General features: G+C 37.7%; 1 protein-coding gene across 5 annotated transcripts in view; it reads left to right on the plus strand.

The window, feature by feature from the left end:
• Positions 1-20,486, plus strand: part of LOC132099127 (NACHT, LRR and PYD domains-containing protein 3-like) — a 151,617-nt gene that overhangs the window by 95,024 nt on the left and 36,107 nt on the right. For 2 of the 5 annotated variants that reach the window (XM_059505581.1, XM_059505582.1), the window contains exons 4-5: positions 4,382-6,253; positions 17,049-17,222. In XM_059505581.1, the coding sequence (XP_059361564.1) occupies positions 4,382-6,253; positions 17,049-17,222 (2,046 nt within the window). Of the gene's footprint in view, positions 1-1,972; positions 2,064-4,381; positions 6,254-17,048; positions 17,223-20,486 lie in introns of those variants that run through there. The other 3 variants (XM_059505584.1, XM_059505585.1, XM_059505583.1) reach the window with 3 other exon arrangements.

The following is a 20,486-nucleotide window of genomic DNA, read 5'->3' on the forward strand; positions in this document are numbered from 1 at the left end:
AATAAATAAGAAACGTATAATGTTTGTTAGCAAAACGGGTAAGAAAGCTTGGAGGCAAAATAGAGTCAAATAAAATAAATAAATTACACAAAGTTTAAATAAAGTAAAAATCAGCAAACAGTGTGGAACCAAAAATGTTTAAAAACACTTCCAAAATCCCCTAAAATAAATGGCAAAAGTCAACAGGCTTTTCAAAATCCAAAATATTGCCAAACAGGCGCTTTTGCATTTTGTTTCGAAACTAAATCATCCGCCATCGTTTTTGCTGCGTTTCCACCGAAATTACCCGGAACATTTGTACCAGGAACTTTTTTCCCCAGGAACTTTTTTCCCCCGAGACCTGTTGCTTTCTGCGTTTCCACCGCGGTGTAAAGTACTGGGAAGATTAGGCAAATAGACTGGTAGGTCTGCGCGCGTTTCTCAATACACAGTACACTGATTTTGGATGTGCATCCTCGGTAGTTCAGACTTTGACTCATTTGACTCGGGAGTGTGATGTCCGCGACGACGCAAATCCAGTTATTCTGCAAACAGCAGCGTACTTGATAACTTCAGTCAGCTGACCTTGGCTACTGCACTTTTCCTCATTGTATATTTACAATAAAATGAAATAGGATATCAAATACCATCGCCTCCTTTCGTTTTCATTTAAACATAATAACAACTGCAGAAATGTACTTAGTTCAGGGATATGTGTATATATACAGCCATTACAGTGAAACAAAAAAATTATATAAATTTGCCTTTTTTATTTTCATTTTAAACGTATAGATAAATTGAATACGGACCAAAGATAACCTGTTAGATTTACCCAAAACAAATTATATTTTATTTTTAAGCACTAAAGATACATCAGAGCCAGCGGCACATATCAAAAGGTCTAGCCGAGGTGAGACTGCTCTCGGCGGGTACATGATTACCATCTCAGAGAGCGGCGAAACACATTTTTACAAATTTTTAAATAGGCGCTGTCTTTATAAATAAACCACAGATTTGAGTTTTAAACAACTACATTTGCCTGAAATACATTTAAAATTACATTTCATGACACAATAACAGTAATATTTTGAAAATGATCCGAATAAATTGAACTCAATGCTGAGTGAACTCAACCAATCAAGTCCCGTCCCCGAAAGTAATAAATAAAATCTGATCTGTGAGCATCATTGAGCAGCCGCGTTCAGTTTTTAATTGTAGTGTCTGTTCTTTTACTCAACTATAATGATTTTTATTACTTAACACTGGTATCACCATCTATCCTGGCAAGACTACATACGGGTAGGACACTTATTTTTCTTAAATGAATTGACACTTACACTTAAGACATTTCAATAGCATTTTCATTAAATGCCCTGCGATCAGTGTAGACTAGTGACAGATCAATGCCTCTTCCTCCTAAATTAAGTGGTGATCCAGTGACCTCTGACCTCAGATTAGATATTATCCAGTGTTAAGGTTAATTCATTCTGCACTGATAAACACTGACCAGAAAAATAAAACATTACATTACAAAATTAATTTTGCTACCAATTAGCTTCCATAGCACAATGCTGTTCTCTAAACAATGTGCAATACAAAGTCTATGAAAACGAATATAGTGATTAAATCTGTCTATGATATTCTATTTATTATGTGCAACAAAAAAAGATTAAAATATAAACTTATAAACTTTATAAAAATTACCATTACATGTTAAACACAGAATTTTAAGTCTAAATGTAATTTCTAACAAGAAGATTTCTAACAATTTCAGTCGGAATTATTGTGCAACTTTTCTGCTGCAAGCTACGTGTTTGACATGCATGTGTTCACCAGCACTCCATTAATGTCTTTGAAGTTTAATAGAGATTGTCATGTTATGCAAAAGGGAAATAATACACTTATAATACTTATAATAAATGAAACAGCAGACAGAACTAAAGCAAGAATGACTTCTGTGTGTTTATCAGGATCTTTAGGGGGAAGAGATCTTCATCTGATCCCAGCTGTGTGTCTCTGAAGAGTGACTGGTCAGTGCCTCTTCCTCCTAAATTCAGTGATGATCCAGTGACCTCTGACCCCAGGTGAGGATAAACGTGTAGTCAAGTCAAGGAACCAAAAGAAAAAACCTCGGGAGAAACCAGGCTCAGTCGGGGGGCCTGTTCTCCTCTGACCAGACGAAACCAGCAGTTCAGTTCCAGGCTGCAGCAAAGTCAGATTATGCAGTAGAATCTAGTTCTTTGGGGTCTAGTTGTGTTTTTTTTTAATGAGAGGCGTAATGACAGCAAGTTTGAAGGTTTTAGAGACATATGTTTATGACAATGAGGAATTAATAATAGTCAGAAGATGATCTATGACTTCTGGTTACAATTTTATCTCTAATAGTATCGATCTTAGAAGTTAAGTCGTTCATAAAGTCATTACTGCTGTGATGTTGGAAAATGTCAATGATTGCTGATGCTTTATTTTTCGTTAATTTTGCCACTATTAAATAAATACCTGGGGTTATGTTTGTTTTCATCTAAAATAGACGAAAAGTGATCAGATCTAGCCGTTTTTAATGTTTTTCTGTAGGATAAGTTACTTTCCCGCCATGCAATACGAAATACCTCTAGTTTTGTTTTCCTCCAGTTGCACTCCATTTTCTGGGCTGCTCTCTTTAGGGTGCGAGTGTGCTTATTATACCACAGTGTCAGATTGTTTTCCTCAACACTAGAACCGCCACAGGGTTAATTTTACCTGTGGCTGTTTTTCAAATGTACATAGCAGATTTTAAATAAAACATTCAAGTCTCCCAGTCATTGACTTTTACTAAAATTGTTACTTACAATTCAATGTTGTTCATCAAATTATTTAGATAAAACCAGATCAAAAAACAAGGCATTTATACCTATAAGCGACAGTGGGTCAAATTTACCCGTTATTGAATGCACATATTTTTACGTTGTCATTGACTTTCCGCTTATGTTTTAACATTGTACATTTCTAGGCAACTCCTTTCACTCACTGATTTAGCAGTTATCAGTTTCATAAATTAAGTAAAAATAACAAAAAAAGGCCATTTATGGAAGGTAGGTATTAGAAATACTAAATGCCATGAGTGATGCAGTGTCTGATAGTTGCGTCCTGGTTCAGCTTAGCATCTGACTGCTCATCTGACAGTGATCCAGATATCATATTTACTATCATATTTCATGTTTTAGTTTAACATTACTCTAAATGGTCAACTTTGGTTTAATTATTACATGTTTGTCTTGCCATATGGTTTATTGTTCTCTCTGTGTTGATATTCTAGTCTGGCCGTTTGCTGAATAAATAAATAAATAAAAAATCCGATGTATATGATGTAATGAATAAAACTTTTTTTTATTACCTAAGATTAATTGTGTTGTTCTCTTATTGAAACTATAAATTATATAACTAAACAAATTAATAAATATTTCGCTGAGTGGTTGAATTTTTCATCGCATCATCCTATGCAGTGTGGTGAATTATTATTGCTCAATATTGTCTAATATTTAGGCTATTACATTCTATTTTCCAGTGTCAGTGCAGGCCTTTTTTTTTTTACCTTAGGCTACTGACCATTATGGATTCGTGTAGCCTGTGTTAAAAAGTCTTGAACATAAAACAACAGGATAAAAATATGACTAGACATAATCATTTCATGACTCTAAAAATTGTGGAGACAGTGGCATAATATAGTGAAATATTTTCTTTAGCAAGATAAATATAGTTGTAATGTACGTGGGTAAAATTTACCCGCTGGCGGCTTAAGGTATACAATACAGCGACCTCTGGCAGTGCTAATGTTAATCTTCCTTAAGACACCTCCCCCTTTACCTATATGACGCGGCTCATGTTTATAATAATATTGGGGAGGGTAGACTCATTTAAAATAATATAATCATCAGGTTTTGGCCAGGTTTCTATCAAACAGAGCACATCTAGATTATGATCAGTGATCATGTCATTTTAAAAAAGTGCTTTCGAGGGACCAATAAGCCAAGCTTTATCATTTGTATATCTGTAGTGACGATTGAACTGATTTACGGGATTCAAAAACACACTCAGTACACACAGACAGGACTTGACACAATGAGCACATCTGCTCCTACATGTCCATATATTATATTATATATAATAGATATTACTTCACTGGCCAATGGAGTGAACCAACCCCGTGATGTCAAATGCTGTAGTATTGCAAGATGGTGGCATCCTTGCTTCAAAAGCTATAACAAAACATCCTTTTTTATTAAAATAATTGTTACATTAACCGTGTTTGTTATATATTTGTAATTAGTGAAAATTAAGACTGACATTTCTATTTATTTAGATGTTAATTTACCTTTATTTTATATATATATATTTTTAATCTGTTCTTCTTGTGATATTTCAGCAGATCAGATCAAGAGCGAAGCATGTCTCGTGAAGTCTTCGGTCTGAATACCACGAGTGTTACAGCATCTCTGAAAAAACATGATCAGCCAGTGAATGATGATCTGCAGAGAGCCAAAGTCCAGCTCAAAACCAGCATGAAGAACAAATATGAGAGATTATTTGAGGGACTGAAACCCTGGGAGAATGAAAGCCTCCTGAACAGCATCTACACACAGCTCTTCATCATAGAGGGAGAGAGAGAAGGAGTGAATGAAGAACATGAGGTTTTACAGATGGAGAAAACAGCCAGAACACAACACTCAAAAGACACTCCAATCTGCTACAATGACATCTTTAAAGCCTCACCTGGATTAGGATGTGAAGAGAAAGAGCAGATCAAGACTGTTCTTACTAAAGGCATCGCTGGAATCGGAAAAACCGTCTCTGTGAAGAAGTTCATTCTGGACTGGGCCGAGGGAAAAGCCAATCAAGATGTAGATTTCATGTTTGTGCTTCAATTTCGAGAGTTGAACTTGGTTCGAGATCATCAATACAGTCTTCACAGACTTCTGCTGGACTTTCATCCTGAACTTCAAGATCTGGACTCACAGATTTATGGGAAGTGTAAAGTTGTGTTCATCTTTGATGGTCTGGATGAAAGTAGAATCACATTGATGTTTTCAGACACTCAGAAAGTTTCTGATGAAACAGACACTTCATCAGTGGGTGTGTTGATGTCAAAGCTCATGAAAGGAGAGCTGCTTCCCTCTGCTCTCATCTGGATCACATCCAGACCAGCAGCAGCCAATCAGATCCCCTCCAAATACATCAACCGTCTGACAGAAATACAGGGATTCAATGAGCCTCAGAAGGAGGAGTATTTCAGGAAGAGAATCGGTGATGAGCATCAAGCCAGAAAAATCATCTCACACATCAGAAGAGCAAGAAGCCTCCACATCATGTGCCACATCCCCATCTTCTGCTGGATCTCAGCCACTGTGTTTCAGAAGCTCCTGGAAGAAGATCTGAGTGCAGAAATCCCTCAAACTCTGACTGAAATGTACATCCACTTCCTACTCACTCAGATCGACATGAGGAAGCAGAAATATAAAGAGAGAGATCCAGAGAAATTCCTGCAGTCCAACAGAGAAGTGATTGTGAAACTTGCTGAAGTTGCTTTCAGTCAGCTGATGAAGGGCAATGTGATGTTCTATGAGGAGGACCTGATTGAGAGCGGCATAGACCTCACTGACGCCTCAGTCTATTCTGGGATTTGCACTGAAATCTTTAAGGAAGAATCTGTGATATATCAGAGGAAAGTCTACAGCTTCATTCATCTGAGCGTTCAGGAGTTTCTCGCTGCTTTCTATTTGTTTTACATTTATGTAATGAAAAATGTTGACACCCCAAAGTTTTTGGATGTCGTTCATAGTCTCCATAGAGAAGCAATAGATAAAGCCATTGAGAATGAGAATGGACATCTGGATCTGTTCCTGCGATTCTTGCTGGGCATCTCACTGGAGTCCAATCAGAGACTCTTACAGGATTTACTGGCACACACAGAGAAGAGCTCAGAGAGCATCAGGAGAACCACACAGTACATTAAAAAGATCATCAAAGATGGACAGGAAGTCTCCACTGAAAGATCCATCAATCTGTTCCTCTGTCTGTTGGAAGTGAAAGACCAGACTCTGTCCAGAAAGATTCAGGAGTTTGTGAAATCAGACAAACTCTCAGAGAAGAAACTCTCTCCTGCTCACTGCTCAACAATATCCTACATGCTTCAGATGTCAGAAGAGCCATTGGAAGAGCTGGACCTCAAGAAATACAACACATCAGCTGAGGGGAGAAGACGACTGATACCAGCTGTGATCAACTGCAGAAAAGCTCTGTAAGTGTTTAGTCATGAACTAAAGTATCATATTTAATCATGAATCTGACACCTTTAAAATAAATATTACTGAATGATAAATTTTCTCCTAAATAACAGGCCAGAATCTTAATGGAGTCATGACATGCCTTTTTAATACTGTAGATAGTAGAGCGAAATAACTGTAAGCGCGGCGGTTAACACAATCCAGTCACATGAGAAACTCTTTCATTAAATCAGCAGCTGCAGCAGCAAAGGGATGGTTGACACCATTGGTCGGTAAAGCTACAACAGGCTAGTTAACGCTTTTTTTGTCTTCTGCCAGTTTTCTACACAGGGTGACCAGTGGCTGCGAAATTCTGAATGACAAATCATTTTCTGCTATAAATGTGCACACACGTGTTTTTTAATCGCAGACATGGTCAGTCATAGACAACGGTGTGTCAGCTAATAGTTGCTCCCGGCTAGAGACCTGCACTCCCGCGGGAGTACCGCGGGACCCAGCGCCACCGAGTGCGGCGCGGGACAATATTATTTGATGGGTGAATGCGGACGCGGGCGGCTAGATATTATTGTGTGCGGGTTGCGGGAAAATAAAATTATTTGCGGGACTCCCGCAAAGTGTAAATATCTAACAAAATAAAAGAACTAGAAACAAATAGACCTTTATATATAATAAAATAAAATAGACTTTGCGGAATGGGAGGATGCGGATGATACCATAGACAGCGACGTGTAATTCTATTCCGAAATAGCGATATATTTAAATGTCAAATTGGATGGATTAGAAGCACACAGACCGGATGATGTCCTCCAGTGGTGGAAAAGACGAATTTCCGAGATTAAGCAAACACGCCATGTACTTTGTATTCCAGCTAGCGCACCATCGGAGAGGGCTTTCAGTATTTGCGGTCGCATACTGGAGCAGAGACGGATTAAACTGAAGCCCTCAACAGAGAACGACATGATATTCCTGCATGGGCACATTAAGTAGTCGTACAGTTTTTTTTTGTTAATTCAGTTTATTTTTATTTATTTATTTAGCTTAATATTTAAAATTGGTCTATTTTGTTATTGAGGAATAAGGATATTTTTTGTTAAATGTTTGAATGAATTGTTCAGGTCTGTAACCTACTTTTCCTTTGAAACTGAAATAAATCCAGGTATTATATAATTTATTAGGCTATATAGCCTAATTATTATAGGTATATATTTTTTATTTACATTTCTTACTTTTTTACTGTATTTATATATGTTCTAAGTTCCTTGTTCATGTTCATTCTTTTAATTAAATGCAAATAAAACGAAACATTTGTTTATTTTCCGTTTCTTTTTAAATTTATATTCAACAGGGGAAATCCCTCCCGCGCAGGTCTCTACTCCTGGCAACATCGTGGTAAGTTTGAGTGCACGGGCAGCGGCTCACCGGAGTCTGGTGCTGCGTTCCAGGCAGGTTTTAGCTCGCAAGTCACTATTTCAAACCACGACTAACGACTTTGTACCATTCCAGGCAAGTCACGCCAAACTTTCTGAGCGCAAGGAAATTTAGCTAGATTATTAATTTTATTGCAACGTTACATTTTCCTAAAATCTATTTTTCAACGTGTACCACTTGCATAAACACTGCATCCGTAGGCAGTATTATCCGTAGGCGCTGTTGTTTTGCGTGCTGTGTGACGTCAGAACTCGGAGTACATCGATCTAGTACGAGTTCACAGGTGGGAAGTCACGGGTTTGACTGTCGTTCCGGTGCACTTTCACAGGTTTAGGGTTGGAAAAACACGGGTTACGGGTTGCCTGGAACGCGACATAAATCATAACGAGCAAGCACTTTCTTACCGCTGCTGGCATACAGTAGCTTCCTCGAGCAAATCATGCAGAAACAAGCCCCGGGCTCTCTCAGTTTCTTGCACCAACTGCCAAATAGAGCCATTTATTTTTGAGTCTTTTATCTATTGCTAGGAGTCTAGGACATCATCCCCAGGCTTCATAAACTTGCGCTCCATTTTTGTTTTCTCCGACAACGCTAACTTGACATTGACGTGTGGGCGTCAATCATCCTGTGTTGCAAGGACACGCCCTTCTCTGCTTCTGATAGGCTTGTAACGTTAGTTAAAGCTGCTTTCCTCTCATATGATTGGTATAAGAAATAAATTGCCTCGAAAATATTAAACTGCATGCACAGGCTCTCAAATATTATTATTATTTTTTTTCCTCACGGCCACACGCCGGAGATCCGGCACGGTGCCGGAATACTTTAAGCCCTGCGAATTGTTCGATTTAACCAGTTCTTCTTAGTGATCCGGTTTAACCAGTTCACCAAATCGAACTGAATCATTTGAAACGGTTTGCATCTCCAGTAAGGATTAATCCACAAATTACTTAAGCTGTTTACTTTTTTAACTAGTCAAAATAAACCAATATCCCGGAGTAAGTTAATTCATTTACTCAGTACACAGTAAACACTGACTGTGTTCATCTTCAGTTCTGTCTTGACAGCAGTTCAGAGCAGAGCCAGATAACGAACGTACACAGCCACTGCTGGAGCGGTTCTCGTTCTCGAGTCAAGAACTGGCTGCATTGGTTTTCGGGATCACCAGTACACCGAACCGAGAACCGTTTCTGTTTGACGTGTCCGATTTGAGAACCGATGACCTGATGATACTGCGCATGCATGTAATTTTTCAAGAGGACAAAATGCATATCGAAGAATTTTGTTAAACATCTGAAAGTGTGATAAAATAACTGTTTTATTTTGCTTTTTTTAAGATGAATGTATCTAATCTGTGAAGTTTGTTAAATTTTACATTGTTAGATTATAGACCAAAGTTGGACACTAATTAAGACTCTAAGGACTATGTTTAATAAGAATAAGGGATGATTTATGAAATACCTATATTATACTATATTATATAACTATATTTATAGTTAACGATGACACATTCACAAATTGAGTTTGTAGTTAATAGAACATGAACATTAGTAGAGCAGCTAATGATACTGAACTGCAGTGTGTTGGTTACAACGGTTCTCGTTCTTGAGTCAAGATCCGGTTGCATTGGTTTTCGGATCAGCAGTACACTGAACCTAGAACCGCTTCTGTTGGAACCGAAGAGCTGATGATACTGCGCATGCATGATTCAGCATGAAGCAGACTGAAACAAAGCACGTCTGAACCAAACTGGTTCTTTTGGTGATTGATTCTGAACTGATTCTAGGCTAGTAAGTGGCTCATGGTTTCTGCACTGTTGACACCTATTTTATTTACTTTATATCTTCAAGACCGAAATCCTTGTATGCACATTATTGCTGTTACTGAATTTGGGTGCGTTGTTGCAAAACTTAATTGTAAACTTTTAATGATTATGAGGTTTTTAACTGACTAAAGCTATGATTACTGACTTAATATATTTGAGTGTTTGATAGTCTTGACGACATTACTTCATCACCAATGACATCATTACGTTGAGCGTAAAAGAACTGGTGAACCTTTTTTTTTTCAACCGGTTTATTGAATCGAACTGTTCGAAAGAACGAGTTCGCGGAAAAGAACCGAACTTTCCATCACTAACGTGCACCTCTCCAAAAATCTAACAGTGCGTTAATTCTACTTGGACAGCAAGCGCTGTGATTGGTCTGCAAGAATCCCTCCTTCCATATGTACTTGAGTTTTGTGTGTGTTTATGTGCACTTTAATATGTTTTAATGTTACACATTCTTATATAAAATAAAAGAAAGCAAAGAACAAGTGTCTTATCAGGACAGGAAAATACATCAAACTATGTCTAAATATGCCATGTATTGTACATCGTGATTTCAAAATAAAATTTTCTGCATTTGGCCAAATATTTACATTTTATGGATTTAAACTCAATCAGCTCCCTTGTTAAGTAGGGCACTGATCAGGGAGTCAGCCATTTTTACACTCAATCGCGAATCCTTCCAGTGCACTGAAACGTTCGCTCCCTGGAAAATCCCACAAAATGCACTGCAAAAACTAGAGAGCATCGGCGCTCACTATGCTCCCTTACTGAAAATAACGTCACATTTATTAAGCTTGAATCATAAATCACATGTGCCAACTCGATATATATAATGATACGCAATAGAAGATTTGAAAAGACAAACTGAGTCAGGGATTAAAGACATCTAATTAACATTTATAAATAATATTTGGCTGAAATGTTGTAAGAACTTGTAACAGAACTGTTTAAAGAAAATGAAAAATAAATATAAAAATAGATCTGTCCTGTCTGCTGTTTATTAATTCCAGTGATGTTGTCCGTTGATGTTCTATGAATGACGTCTTACCAGTGCTTGAATTCGTGTACATGATATACTGATTCGTGTACACAATAGACTAAAGCTAGGGAGCTGATTGAGACACACCCATAGTTTAATCACACTGTAAAGTGAACGTTATCAGACCTTTGGTGACCTCTGCAGGTATTTGTTTTAATACAAAATGTTCTTAAGTTGGTTATGTTCATATTACGTATAGGCATATTATGTATTTTAACATTGTTGTTCAGTAAAATCATGTAATTTTTTGGTTTTTATATTTTAAGCTAATTATTATTGCCTCAGCTTTAGTTTATGTATAAATAGTTATACTACATACTGGTTTTAACTTAGGTCTCTTTGTATTACAAAAAAAATATCAGATTATTCATTTTTTTAAATAATCAGTAGGTTACTTGATTACCAAAATTATCATTAGTTACTGCCCTAGATTAGTTAAAATATTTCCAAATACAACTGCATTCTTTTACTTTTTGCAATTTAAAAGACAAATGTTTTGTCATTGAAAATTTCTGAAAAAAGAAAATATTAAATATTGTGTGTTAAATATTATCACGTTCTAGTGAACCAAGGATCTGTATTTTGTTTAAAATCTTGAGCTAAGTATATTACCACACCCCTAGTGTCAATAAGCGGTAATATAGCTCATTATTTTCCAAGTGTATGACACAGCTTTCATTCTTTAAGTCAACCATATATTCATGAAAAAGAAAATCAGTTTGAATAAAGAAAGCAATAACTTTGCCATAGTATTCTTTCAAATGTTAAAGTTGCTACAGTCATTGCATACTACACTGTTCCCTGAAAAAATGTCAGTTTTTTTAACCCGTTAATGTCACAAATAAAGGATTAAAACTTATTTGATTACATTTCAACAGGTCAAATGCACATTAATTAATTATATCCATTTACATGTCAGTCTTTTGTAAAAACAAAAAACACAGATGTGACGCATTTTTGTGAATGATTTAAGAGAACAAGCCATGATTCACAACATTAGTTTCCAAACATAGAAAAAATTAAAAGAATTATCAACGTTTTCAGTGTTTTCCTCATCAAAATGAACACTTGCAGTTATAAAAACTACATCAATATATGAGATCAGGATTTGAAGACTATAATAAACACAAATCCAGCACCTTAGCGTCATATCTCACAGTCAGCACAGAACTTTCAGCACAATACTGTCTCAGGTTACTAATGTAACGATAGTTACATAGGGGAGCATCACCTGAGGCAGCATATACAAGACGACTTCTGTAACTGCCACCTCCATTTCCCGCTAAATGCGACAGCACCCCTAAGGTGCGTAACCACCAGCAATTTAATACACAAGTATATACAGAGAGGGTTACATTTACTCACCCACCCTCCTGCGCTGGAGCCCCGCTCAAGGGGCGCCTCCTTTTAGTCTGGACCATCAGTAGGGTGGTTGCTATGAACATAGAACCATAAAAAACATTATAGGTCCAGCATAAGAGACTGTTATGCGAGAGGTTTCCACCTAACCTTGATCAGGTGGAGAGCTGGTGGTTACAGGGGAATTAGGGAGGGGAGGATAAAACCAGAAGTTAACCCTCTGAAGTCGATTAACGCATATACGCGTTATGAGGCTATTTTCTCCTGATAACCTCTTAGACTCCAGAGGGTTAAAAATCCACAAAGGGAACGAGCAGATACCTCGGTATCACTCTTACCATCCCTTAGGTTCTGCTTACCTCCTCGTGACCCACGATTCCTCTAACCCCTGCCCGCAGTTGGGGGAGGAGCGCGAGTTGCGACACTAGCCTTCTGTGCTCATCTTTGATCCTCAGATCGAGACAGGTCATGACCCCTATGTTGTTCGGGATCAGACCTGGACCTTCGTGGAATGAAGGATCTGAAAACAGCAGAGCGCGCCTTCGTCTCAACGGAAATACGGAAAATTTCAAAAGGTGAAACATGAGCATCGAGAAGAAAGCCTCCCCATGTCTGCCAGGTTCATCCACAGATGTCTCTCCGCTGCCACCATGGCCGCCATAGTCCCGCCCATGGCGGAGGCGGCCTGCTTGGTAGCACGGAGAGAGATCCGTGGTGCGGCGCAGCTCAGCTACCTGATCAGAAAAAAGGCCCCTGCCTCTATCCAGGTCTCTTAGCAGATCAGTCTGATATGCTTGAAGCACCAGCATCGTGTGTAATAAAGCCACAGCCTGACCTGCTACTGCGTATGCCTTGCCATTTAAGCGAGATGATTTTCTGAAGGGGCTTAGATTGCAAGGAGGGTGATAAAGAGAGGATGTTTCCCCTGCAGAAAGCATTTTTTTTTTTTTGCTCTTTCTACAGGGGGCATCCCCTCATAGCCGCTTTCACGCATCATCCCTGTGTTGGCAGATTCCTTTCATGCCGAAACCGATGGATACGAGAAGAAAACGGCATCTTTCATTTCTCTTTGATCTCTTTATGGAGATCAAGCAGAAATGGAAGGCTCATCTGAGCTGGAGGGCTATGATCAAAAAGCTAGATAACCTCCAACAGCTCTACATACGCAGGGCAGGAGAATTGAGAAGGCTCAGCCTCAGCTTCTTCACCATCCTCAAATATTTATCTCCTGCTTTTCCTGGGTAAAAACCCAGCAGAGCACTAACCTCAGTATCAGAAAGTGTTAAAGATATAACATCATCCTCGCGAGGCTCTCTCTCGTCCGCCGCCATTATGAGCCTGAAAGGAAAAATCCCTCTTTAAACCATTCAGACAGATCCACCTGTATTCTCACGAGCTCATTCTCCTCCGTGCCTCAGCAGCAACAGGTCCTGAACCACGGGAAGCAGATGGCTGCCTTTTTTTTTTCAGAAGAGAGACGAACGAGAGCGGAGCTTTCTCTATTGAAAAAACGCTCACAATGCATGCAGATTGCCTCCTCAAAGACATCGCGTGCGTGCTCTTCACCCAAACAAATGACACAAAGTTCGCGTGTGTCATTGGGTGTCAAATAACGCCAACACGGATGCACACATTGTCTAAACTCTTGCCAGTTGTCGCCATGATAAACAGAGAAAGATCGCTTTTACCGGTTCTTTCAGATGCACGCTTCAAACAAAACAGTCAGTGAAGACGAAGATGAATGACGTGCACTCCCGGTGCTTGTTTATAGTTGCGCCGGTAGTGACGTCGGAGGCTGTTGCCTTTATGATTGTGAAGTGAGCGGAATGAAGAGCATTTCAACAAAATGTAATCAGTAGTCTAATGCTCAAGCGCTGGTCAACAATATCAGTGACACGGGTTCAAATCCCCAACAAATTTGATTGTTCTACACATTTACATTTTTATTTATTGATTTAATGCAGAAATTTGTGTGAGATCAGCCATCCTGAAACACACTGATAGAAATTTCACCTTAATTGTTCTTTAAAGTAGAGCATGTCCATTTCACACTGAGCAACAGATATTCTCCAGCAGTGTAAAATGTACATTTGATGTATGATAAACATTGGACAATAATAATAAGCATTTAGTCAGTAAAGCTGGTTCTGTAATCAGCGGTAAATCTCTACACATGCGTGGTTTCAAGTAAAGCAGCATTTACTACACAGAGCCGTTGTTCACTGACCAGCTTTACTGACGAGATGTGCATTAAATAACATGCTGATATTTATTGGCATCTCCTATACATTTGTTTGATTCCAGTCAGACGGTTTGGGGATCAGGGCAGTTCAGTCACCATAAAACATAAGCATATGCATTCAGTCTTGAGTTTTACTCTGCTGCTTGTTTGTTCTGGAAAATACTAAAATACTATGAAAATACATTTAAACATGCCTGAATCAAGATAAATTAAATTGACGTGTTTTCTAAAAAAAGTATCAAAGGTTTGTTAGTTTTTGCTTAAAGAAAATATATCTGCCAGATAATTAAGATCCAGCCCCAGACTACTAGACGACAGAGCTGTTGATACCCAAAACCTGTTAACAGAAAGTCTTGTCTGGTACCGAAAAATACCCAAAACAAGTGTTTAATAGTCTTCTATCAGCTAAGAAGTTACCCGAGAAAAAACAGAGAAGAGCAGAAGCAGGAGATGAAGTGATGATGGTAAAACAGGAGCATACAGTAGTTTAATGTAAAGTCTTAGTTGCGTATGTCTCAATGCTTAGGCTGTGTCTGATAAACACAAACTCAATAAGTTAATGCTATATTCAATTCAGTTCAATTCAAGTTTATTTGTATAGTGCTTATTACGATACAAATCATTGCAAAGCAACTTTACAGAAAATTTATTTTCTACAATATTTAAGAGTAGCTTATCAGTGATGACTGCAAGTTTATGTGCATATGGCGGAAATGTATAGAAAAATCTATTAAATATACAATCAAATAGACGATGAACACTATTAGCAGTTATTAATATATTATGCAATCAAACTTATAGCAAAATTTGGTAGTTCTGTATGTTGTTTCAGGGTTGGCATCATCTCTTCTCAGGTGTTCTGGATCCAGATTGAAGTTTGTGTAAATCCTAGTTACCACTGAATGCAGGGGCGAAAATCTCATCTAAATGTTGGGGGGTACAATAAACATAATATTTCTCACAAGCAAGTTTTGAAGGGGACACCAATAAAACAGGCAAAATTGTACTTAAGAATATGTGTACAGAGAGGAAAGCCTTACTACTATTGCATGGAGACTATTCCATTATCCTTCTTCTCAAAGTTTCTTTCTGGTTCAATGAAAAAGCTGACTAAATTGACCAAAACATTCTTCAAAACAAATTTTTTTTGCAATGTTTTTGAAGTTGTTTACACAATCAAGCCACCAAAATACAATGGAAATTTGAACTTAACTTCAACTTTTATTTATTTATATAGCACATTTAATAGCAATGTTGTTGCTTCAGTTATAATTAAAACATGCATATATAAAAACATTTGCCATGCCTAGCAAAATGAAGGCATACACACTCTTAAACATACACCCTCACACAACTGTATAGTGAGATCGGTATAGACGTGAAAGACAGGGGAAAAAACAATCGTCAATGACTGATTTGTTCAATAAGTGGATTCATTCAGTTAGGAAACACCTCCTCAGTGTGTTTCCCAAAGACGCAATTAGTGCTGTTACTGCTTTAGTTTAGTTTTCAACTTTTTTCGTTGGTGAAAGAGCTAAAACAGGCAATATGGTGCCTAAAATGCACTTAATATTAACTTCTTGTTTATTCAATTTTTATAAAAATCTAAATTACATTTGTTATGCTAATATCTGGAGAACAACTGCACTCTTAGTATGATGTTATATTAGATTAACTATATTAAATGAAATAAACCGACCAGTGGCGGCTTGTAAATTTTAAAATAGAGGAGGCAAACTAATTGTATTGGTCTGGGGATCCCTGCCAATTGTTATTATTATTATTATTATTTTTTATTAACCACTTTAAAATGGCTTGTTTGCAGCTTTTAGTCAGAAACCGTAAAGAAAATATATTCAATATCGCTACTCATTATAAATACTTGGTAAATTATCAGCCCAGCTGATAATACATATACTGTATAAAACAGGTTCAAACTAATAGCACGTAATTTACGTCTCTATAATGGTTGGTTGATATTCCAGAAAGGAGGCTAGCCTCCTCTATGATGTTACTTTTCTCAGCACTCCTCAGTGTTGAAAGTGAACACTCGATGCTGATTGGTTGCCCTGCCCCCCCCCCTTCTCTTTCAGTTAGCGGTTGTAATTACATCAGCAGATTCAGCACATTCGCGATAGAAAAGCGGAGCTTTCATGTAATGGTATTACAATTGTGAAATTACAAACAAAATTATATACATTCTGAGACATGAACTGAAATGAATAGTGAATTTTATTAACATTAAATCTACCTCATTTTCACCTCAAAATTTGGGGGAAACTGTGTCTCCCATGACGAGCCGCCACTGAAACCAACTAAATCACAGTGAACGCGGGAAAATCTAAAAGCTAGGTAAACGCCTGTTATAATCGCTTACAGCGATTACATTAGTTTAACTATATATCATTATATTATTTACAATACACATATTTCAATTATATTTCAGGGGGGGGGCAACCCTCAGACAGGGGGGGTCCGGACCCCCCCGACCACCCCCCCCACCCCCTGTGGCAGAAACAGAAAACAAATAAGAGATATAATTAGCATAGCTGCTGTTCCAACCAAGTAAAATTATTATTATTTTTAACCCAAGATAAAGAATAATAATGTGTATTTGATCAAATATAACTGCAGTCCAAGATTATGATATGCATTATTTGAATGCTTGGCCAAAGAGAGTCTTTAATCTAGATTTAAACTGACAAGAGTGTGTCTAAACCCTGAATGTTATCAGGAAGGCTATTCCAGAGTTATATTAAATGATTCACAACAACATTCCATAAACCTTGGATTTCCATAAACATTCCCTCTTATCTCTTATTCATACAGACAAAACAGTTGTTTAAACTGGCAACCCTCCGTACATGTCTTTATTCATTTGTTATTTCTTACATTTTATTTAATGTCTTCTAGATTTTCTGGCTGTGATCTCTCAGATCAGCATTGTGAAACTGTGTCATCATCTCTAAAATCCTCAAACTGTGTCCTAAGAGAGCTGGATCTGAATAACAATGACCTGCAGGACTCTGGTCTAAAGTTTATTTCTGATGGACTGAAGATGCCAAACTGTCAGCTGGAGATACTGAGGTATTTAGAACATATAAGAGATCCTTTACAGTCAGCTGCTCACAATGTTGACGTGTGTCTGTAGATGATCTGACTGTGTGTGTGTGTGTGTGTGTTTGTTTGTTTTTATTACAAAGTGGGTACCTCAACATGTTAGCACACTCCAAATCCCCGGTCCCCACAATGTTTTGCTTGTAATAGGCTCATGAACAAAAACTGGATATCTATGTGTGTGTGGCAGCGCTGCTCTACAACGCCCCTATAGTCTGACCATGGAACTACACACACCGACCGACACGACACACACACACACTTTACCTACTGCTCATACACGAATCACCTGACCAAACCAAAGTTAATCACCGTTAATCAATCTTCATCGACGGATTCATCAATCGGTACAGGTAATTAGACAGTTTCTTTCATATTATTTTGATAAATCAATAATCAAAAAAAGACATCGCCGTTTAATCCTTCATGAAAAATCAAATAATTTAGTTTTTGAATGTTTTTAGGATATGTCTATGTGTTTAATTGATGTATTTTTCCAAAAAATATGGCGAAAACACTGATAAACTTAAACTGTCGGCAAAGAATTTAACGTGTTTACACGTTAGGGAAAAGATTATGTTAACGTGCTAATTTTCTTGCACCGCGTGGCGTGTGATTAAGAGGCCAGATTGAGGTTTGTGATTCCCTGGGAGACGCTGAATTGAGCGCCGGTGACGCGACCTGCTCACGGGGAAGAGGCGGAGCAAACCAGGAAAAAAGGTGGAGGAGCATGGTATCACGCTGCCCACGAGACTAAACAAAACCGAATATAAAGGTAGGCTACCATAAATTTACTATGATATTTTAGTAAATTCACAGTTACCAAAGATTATTTTACATTCATTTAACTATTTTTAAAAACATTATATTTTCAAATGATAATCAATTTACCATGTTTTTTTATTCATATTACAGTAATACCATGGTTGTTTTTCATAAGAGTGCATTCCAAGGTCATATAAATCTTAAATAAATAAATAAATAAATTATCAGGGTATAATTTAAAGTTCTGATTCTTAGAATTGTTTGAGAATCATAAACTGTAACTAAATATAAATTAAACCCAACACATACCTTAAAGGCGATCATACATATTCTTTTTTAGTTATCCTAAGCTCTTAACCGTTTTAGCAGTTACACAATTTTATTTGTGAAAGTAGTATTTATAAATGACTTTTATATTATATGTACTTGTATATGACTTTTAAAAATCTATATGCAGTAATCATGAAGAACTTGTCATGATGATTCATTGGTTATCATAAGTTGTAGGTTAAAGGCCGTGTTGCAGGGTACATTTTTTTACGAATTTGTGCAATTTGCTTGTTGGTAATAAACATTTAAACTGTTATCCATTGTATTTTATGTTGTTGGGTATCACAAAACGGAATATAATACGAAAAAGTAGGTACTATCTTACAGTGGTCTCCTTTCCCCCACAATGCATTGCATCACGTCACGTTGGGGAGAGAATTTACCAAAGCCGCCTTGAGAGCATTGAGAGTGACTAGAGAGAGACGAGTAGTAGACGAGAGTATTCAGATAGCGCAGATTATAGATAAATACATAGATATAGATAGATAGACTACATATATAGATAGATAGATAGATAGACAGACAGACAGACAGACAGATAGATATCGACCAACAGCGACCCAAACGCACTCACTTCCCTACAGCACAAGCTTTTCAGCGCAGTTTCCATGGGACAGCACCCACACAAGCACCTGCTACGTTTGCAACAACATTTTTACCGGAGGAAGAGATAAACGCTTAGAAAAGTCCATATAGCTAGCATGATGCCTTCTATTTCTAGATGACAAAGACAACGTTTACCAGTTCTACGACACTATGACAAAGGTTACCGGTACTTATCTGAACTAACGTCATGATCACTGCCATTAGATATAAAGAAAACGTTGATTTTTCACTCGGTGCTACTCAATGACAGTAAATAAAAAATAATAATAATAATATATTATATATATATATATATATATATATATATGTGTGTGTGTGTGTCGTTATTGTGCACTGCTGCTTGTAGACTAGCTCCAGTGCTCATTGCTGCGATGCTAAACGATAGCAACTCACCAGGACACTTCAACTCTCCACTCAACCATTCTCCTCGGACCATGCATTTAATAGGCTTTGACGGACATCGGTTCTTGGCAATTTCTAATTTGCCCTCTCAGGTCTGGCAGGTTCGAAATTACACAGCTGCAGGTCATCATACATGTTGGCTCTTGCCACCTCTTCCTCATCCCAGTCGCTATAACGTTAGTTCTGATACTAGACTGAGGCTACCTTTCCTCGACTTCTCCCCAACGTGACGTCATCGCCGAGTTGCATAAAAAAAACCGTTAATACCAAAACCTTAAAAAATAGGTCTTTAAGACCTTTGTTGGACCTTTGGTGGATATTTTTGAGACATTTTAAAAATGATATACATATCTTGAGTGATTTATGTACCCATTAATCGAAAGTGGTGGTTAACCTGCAACATGGCCTTTAAACGAATTTAAAATGCTATATACAGTCGTGGCCAAAAGTTTTGAAAATTACATAAATATTAGTTTTCAAAAAGTTTGCTGCTAAACTGCTTTTAGATCTTTGTTTCAGTTGTTTCTGTGATATACTGAAATATAATTACAAGTACTTCATACGTTTCAAAGGCTTTTATCGACAATTACATGACATTTATGCAAAGAGTCAGTATTTGCAGTGTTGGTCCTTCTTTTTCAGGACCTCTGCAGTTCGACTGGGCATGCTCTCAATCAACTTCTGGGCCAAATCCTGAGTGATAGCAACCCATTGTTTCATAATCACTTCTTGGAGTTTGTCAGAATTAGTGGGTTTTTGTTTCTCCACCCGCCTCTTGAGGATTGACCACAAGTTCTCAATGGGATTAAGATCTGGGGAGTTTCCAGGCCATGGACCCAAAATTTCAACATTCTGGTCCCCGAGCCACTTAGTTCTCACTTTTGCCATATGGCACGGTGCTCCATCGTGCTGGAAAATGCATTGTTCTTCACCAAACTGTTGTTGGATTGTTGGATGAAGTTGCTGTTGGAGGGTGTTTTGGTACCATTCTTTACTCATGGCTGTGTTTTTGGGCAGAATTGTGAGTGAGCCCACTCCCTTGGATGAGAAGCAACCCCACACATGAATGGTGTCAGGATGCTTTACTGATGGCATGACACAGGACTGATGGTAGCGCTCACCTTTTCTTCT

The sequence above is a fragment of the Carassius carassius genome, chromosome 22, assembly GCF_963082965.1.
Source record: "Carassius carassius chromosome 22, fCarCar2.1, whole genome shotgun sequence".
Taxonomy (NCBI): Eukaryota; Metazoa; Chordata; class Actinopteri; order Cypriniformes; family Cyprinidae; genus Carassius; species Carassius carassius.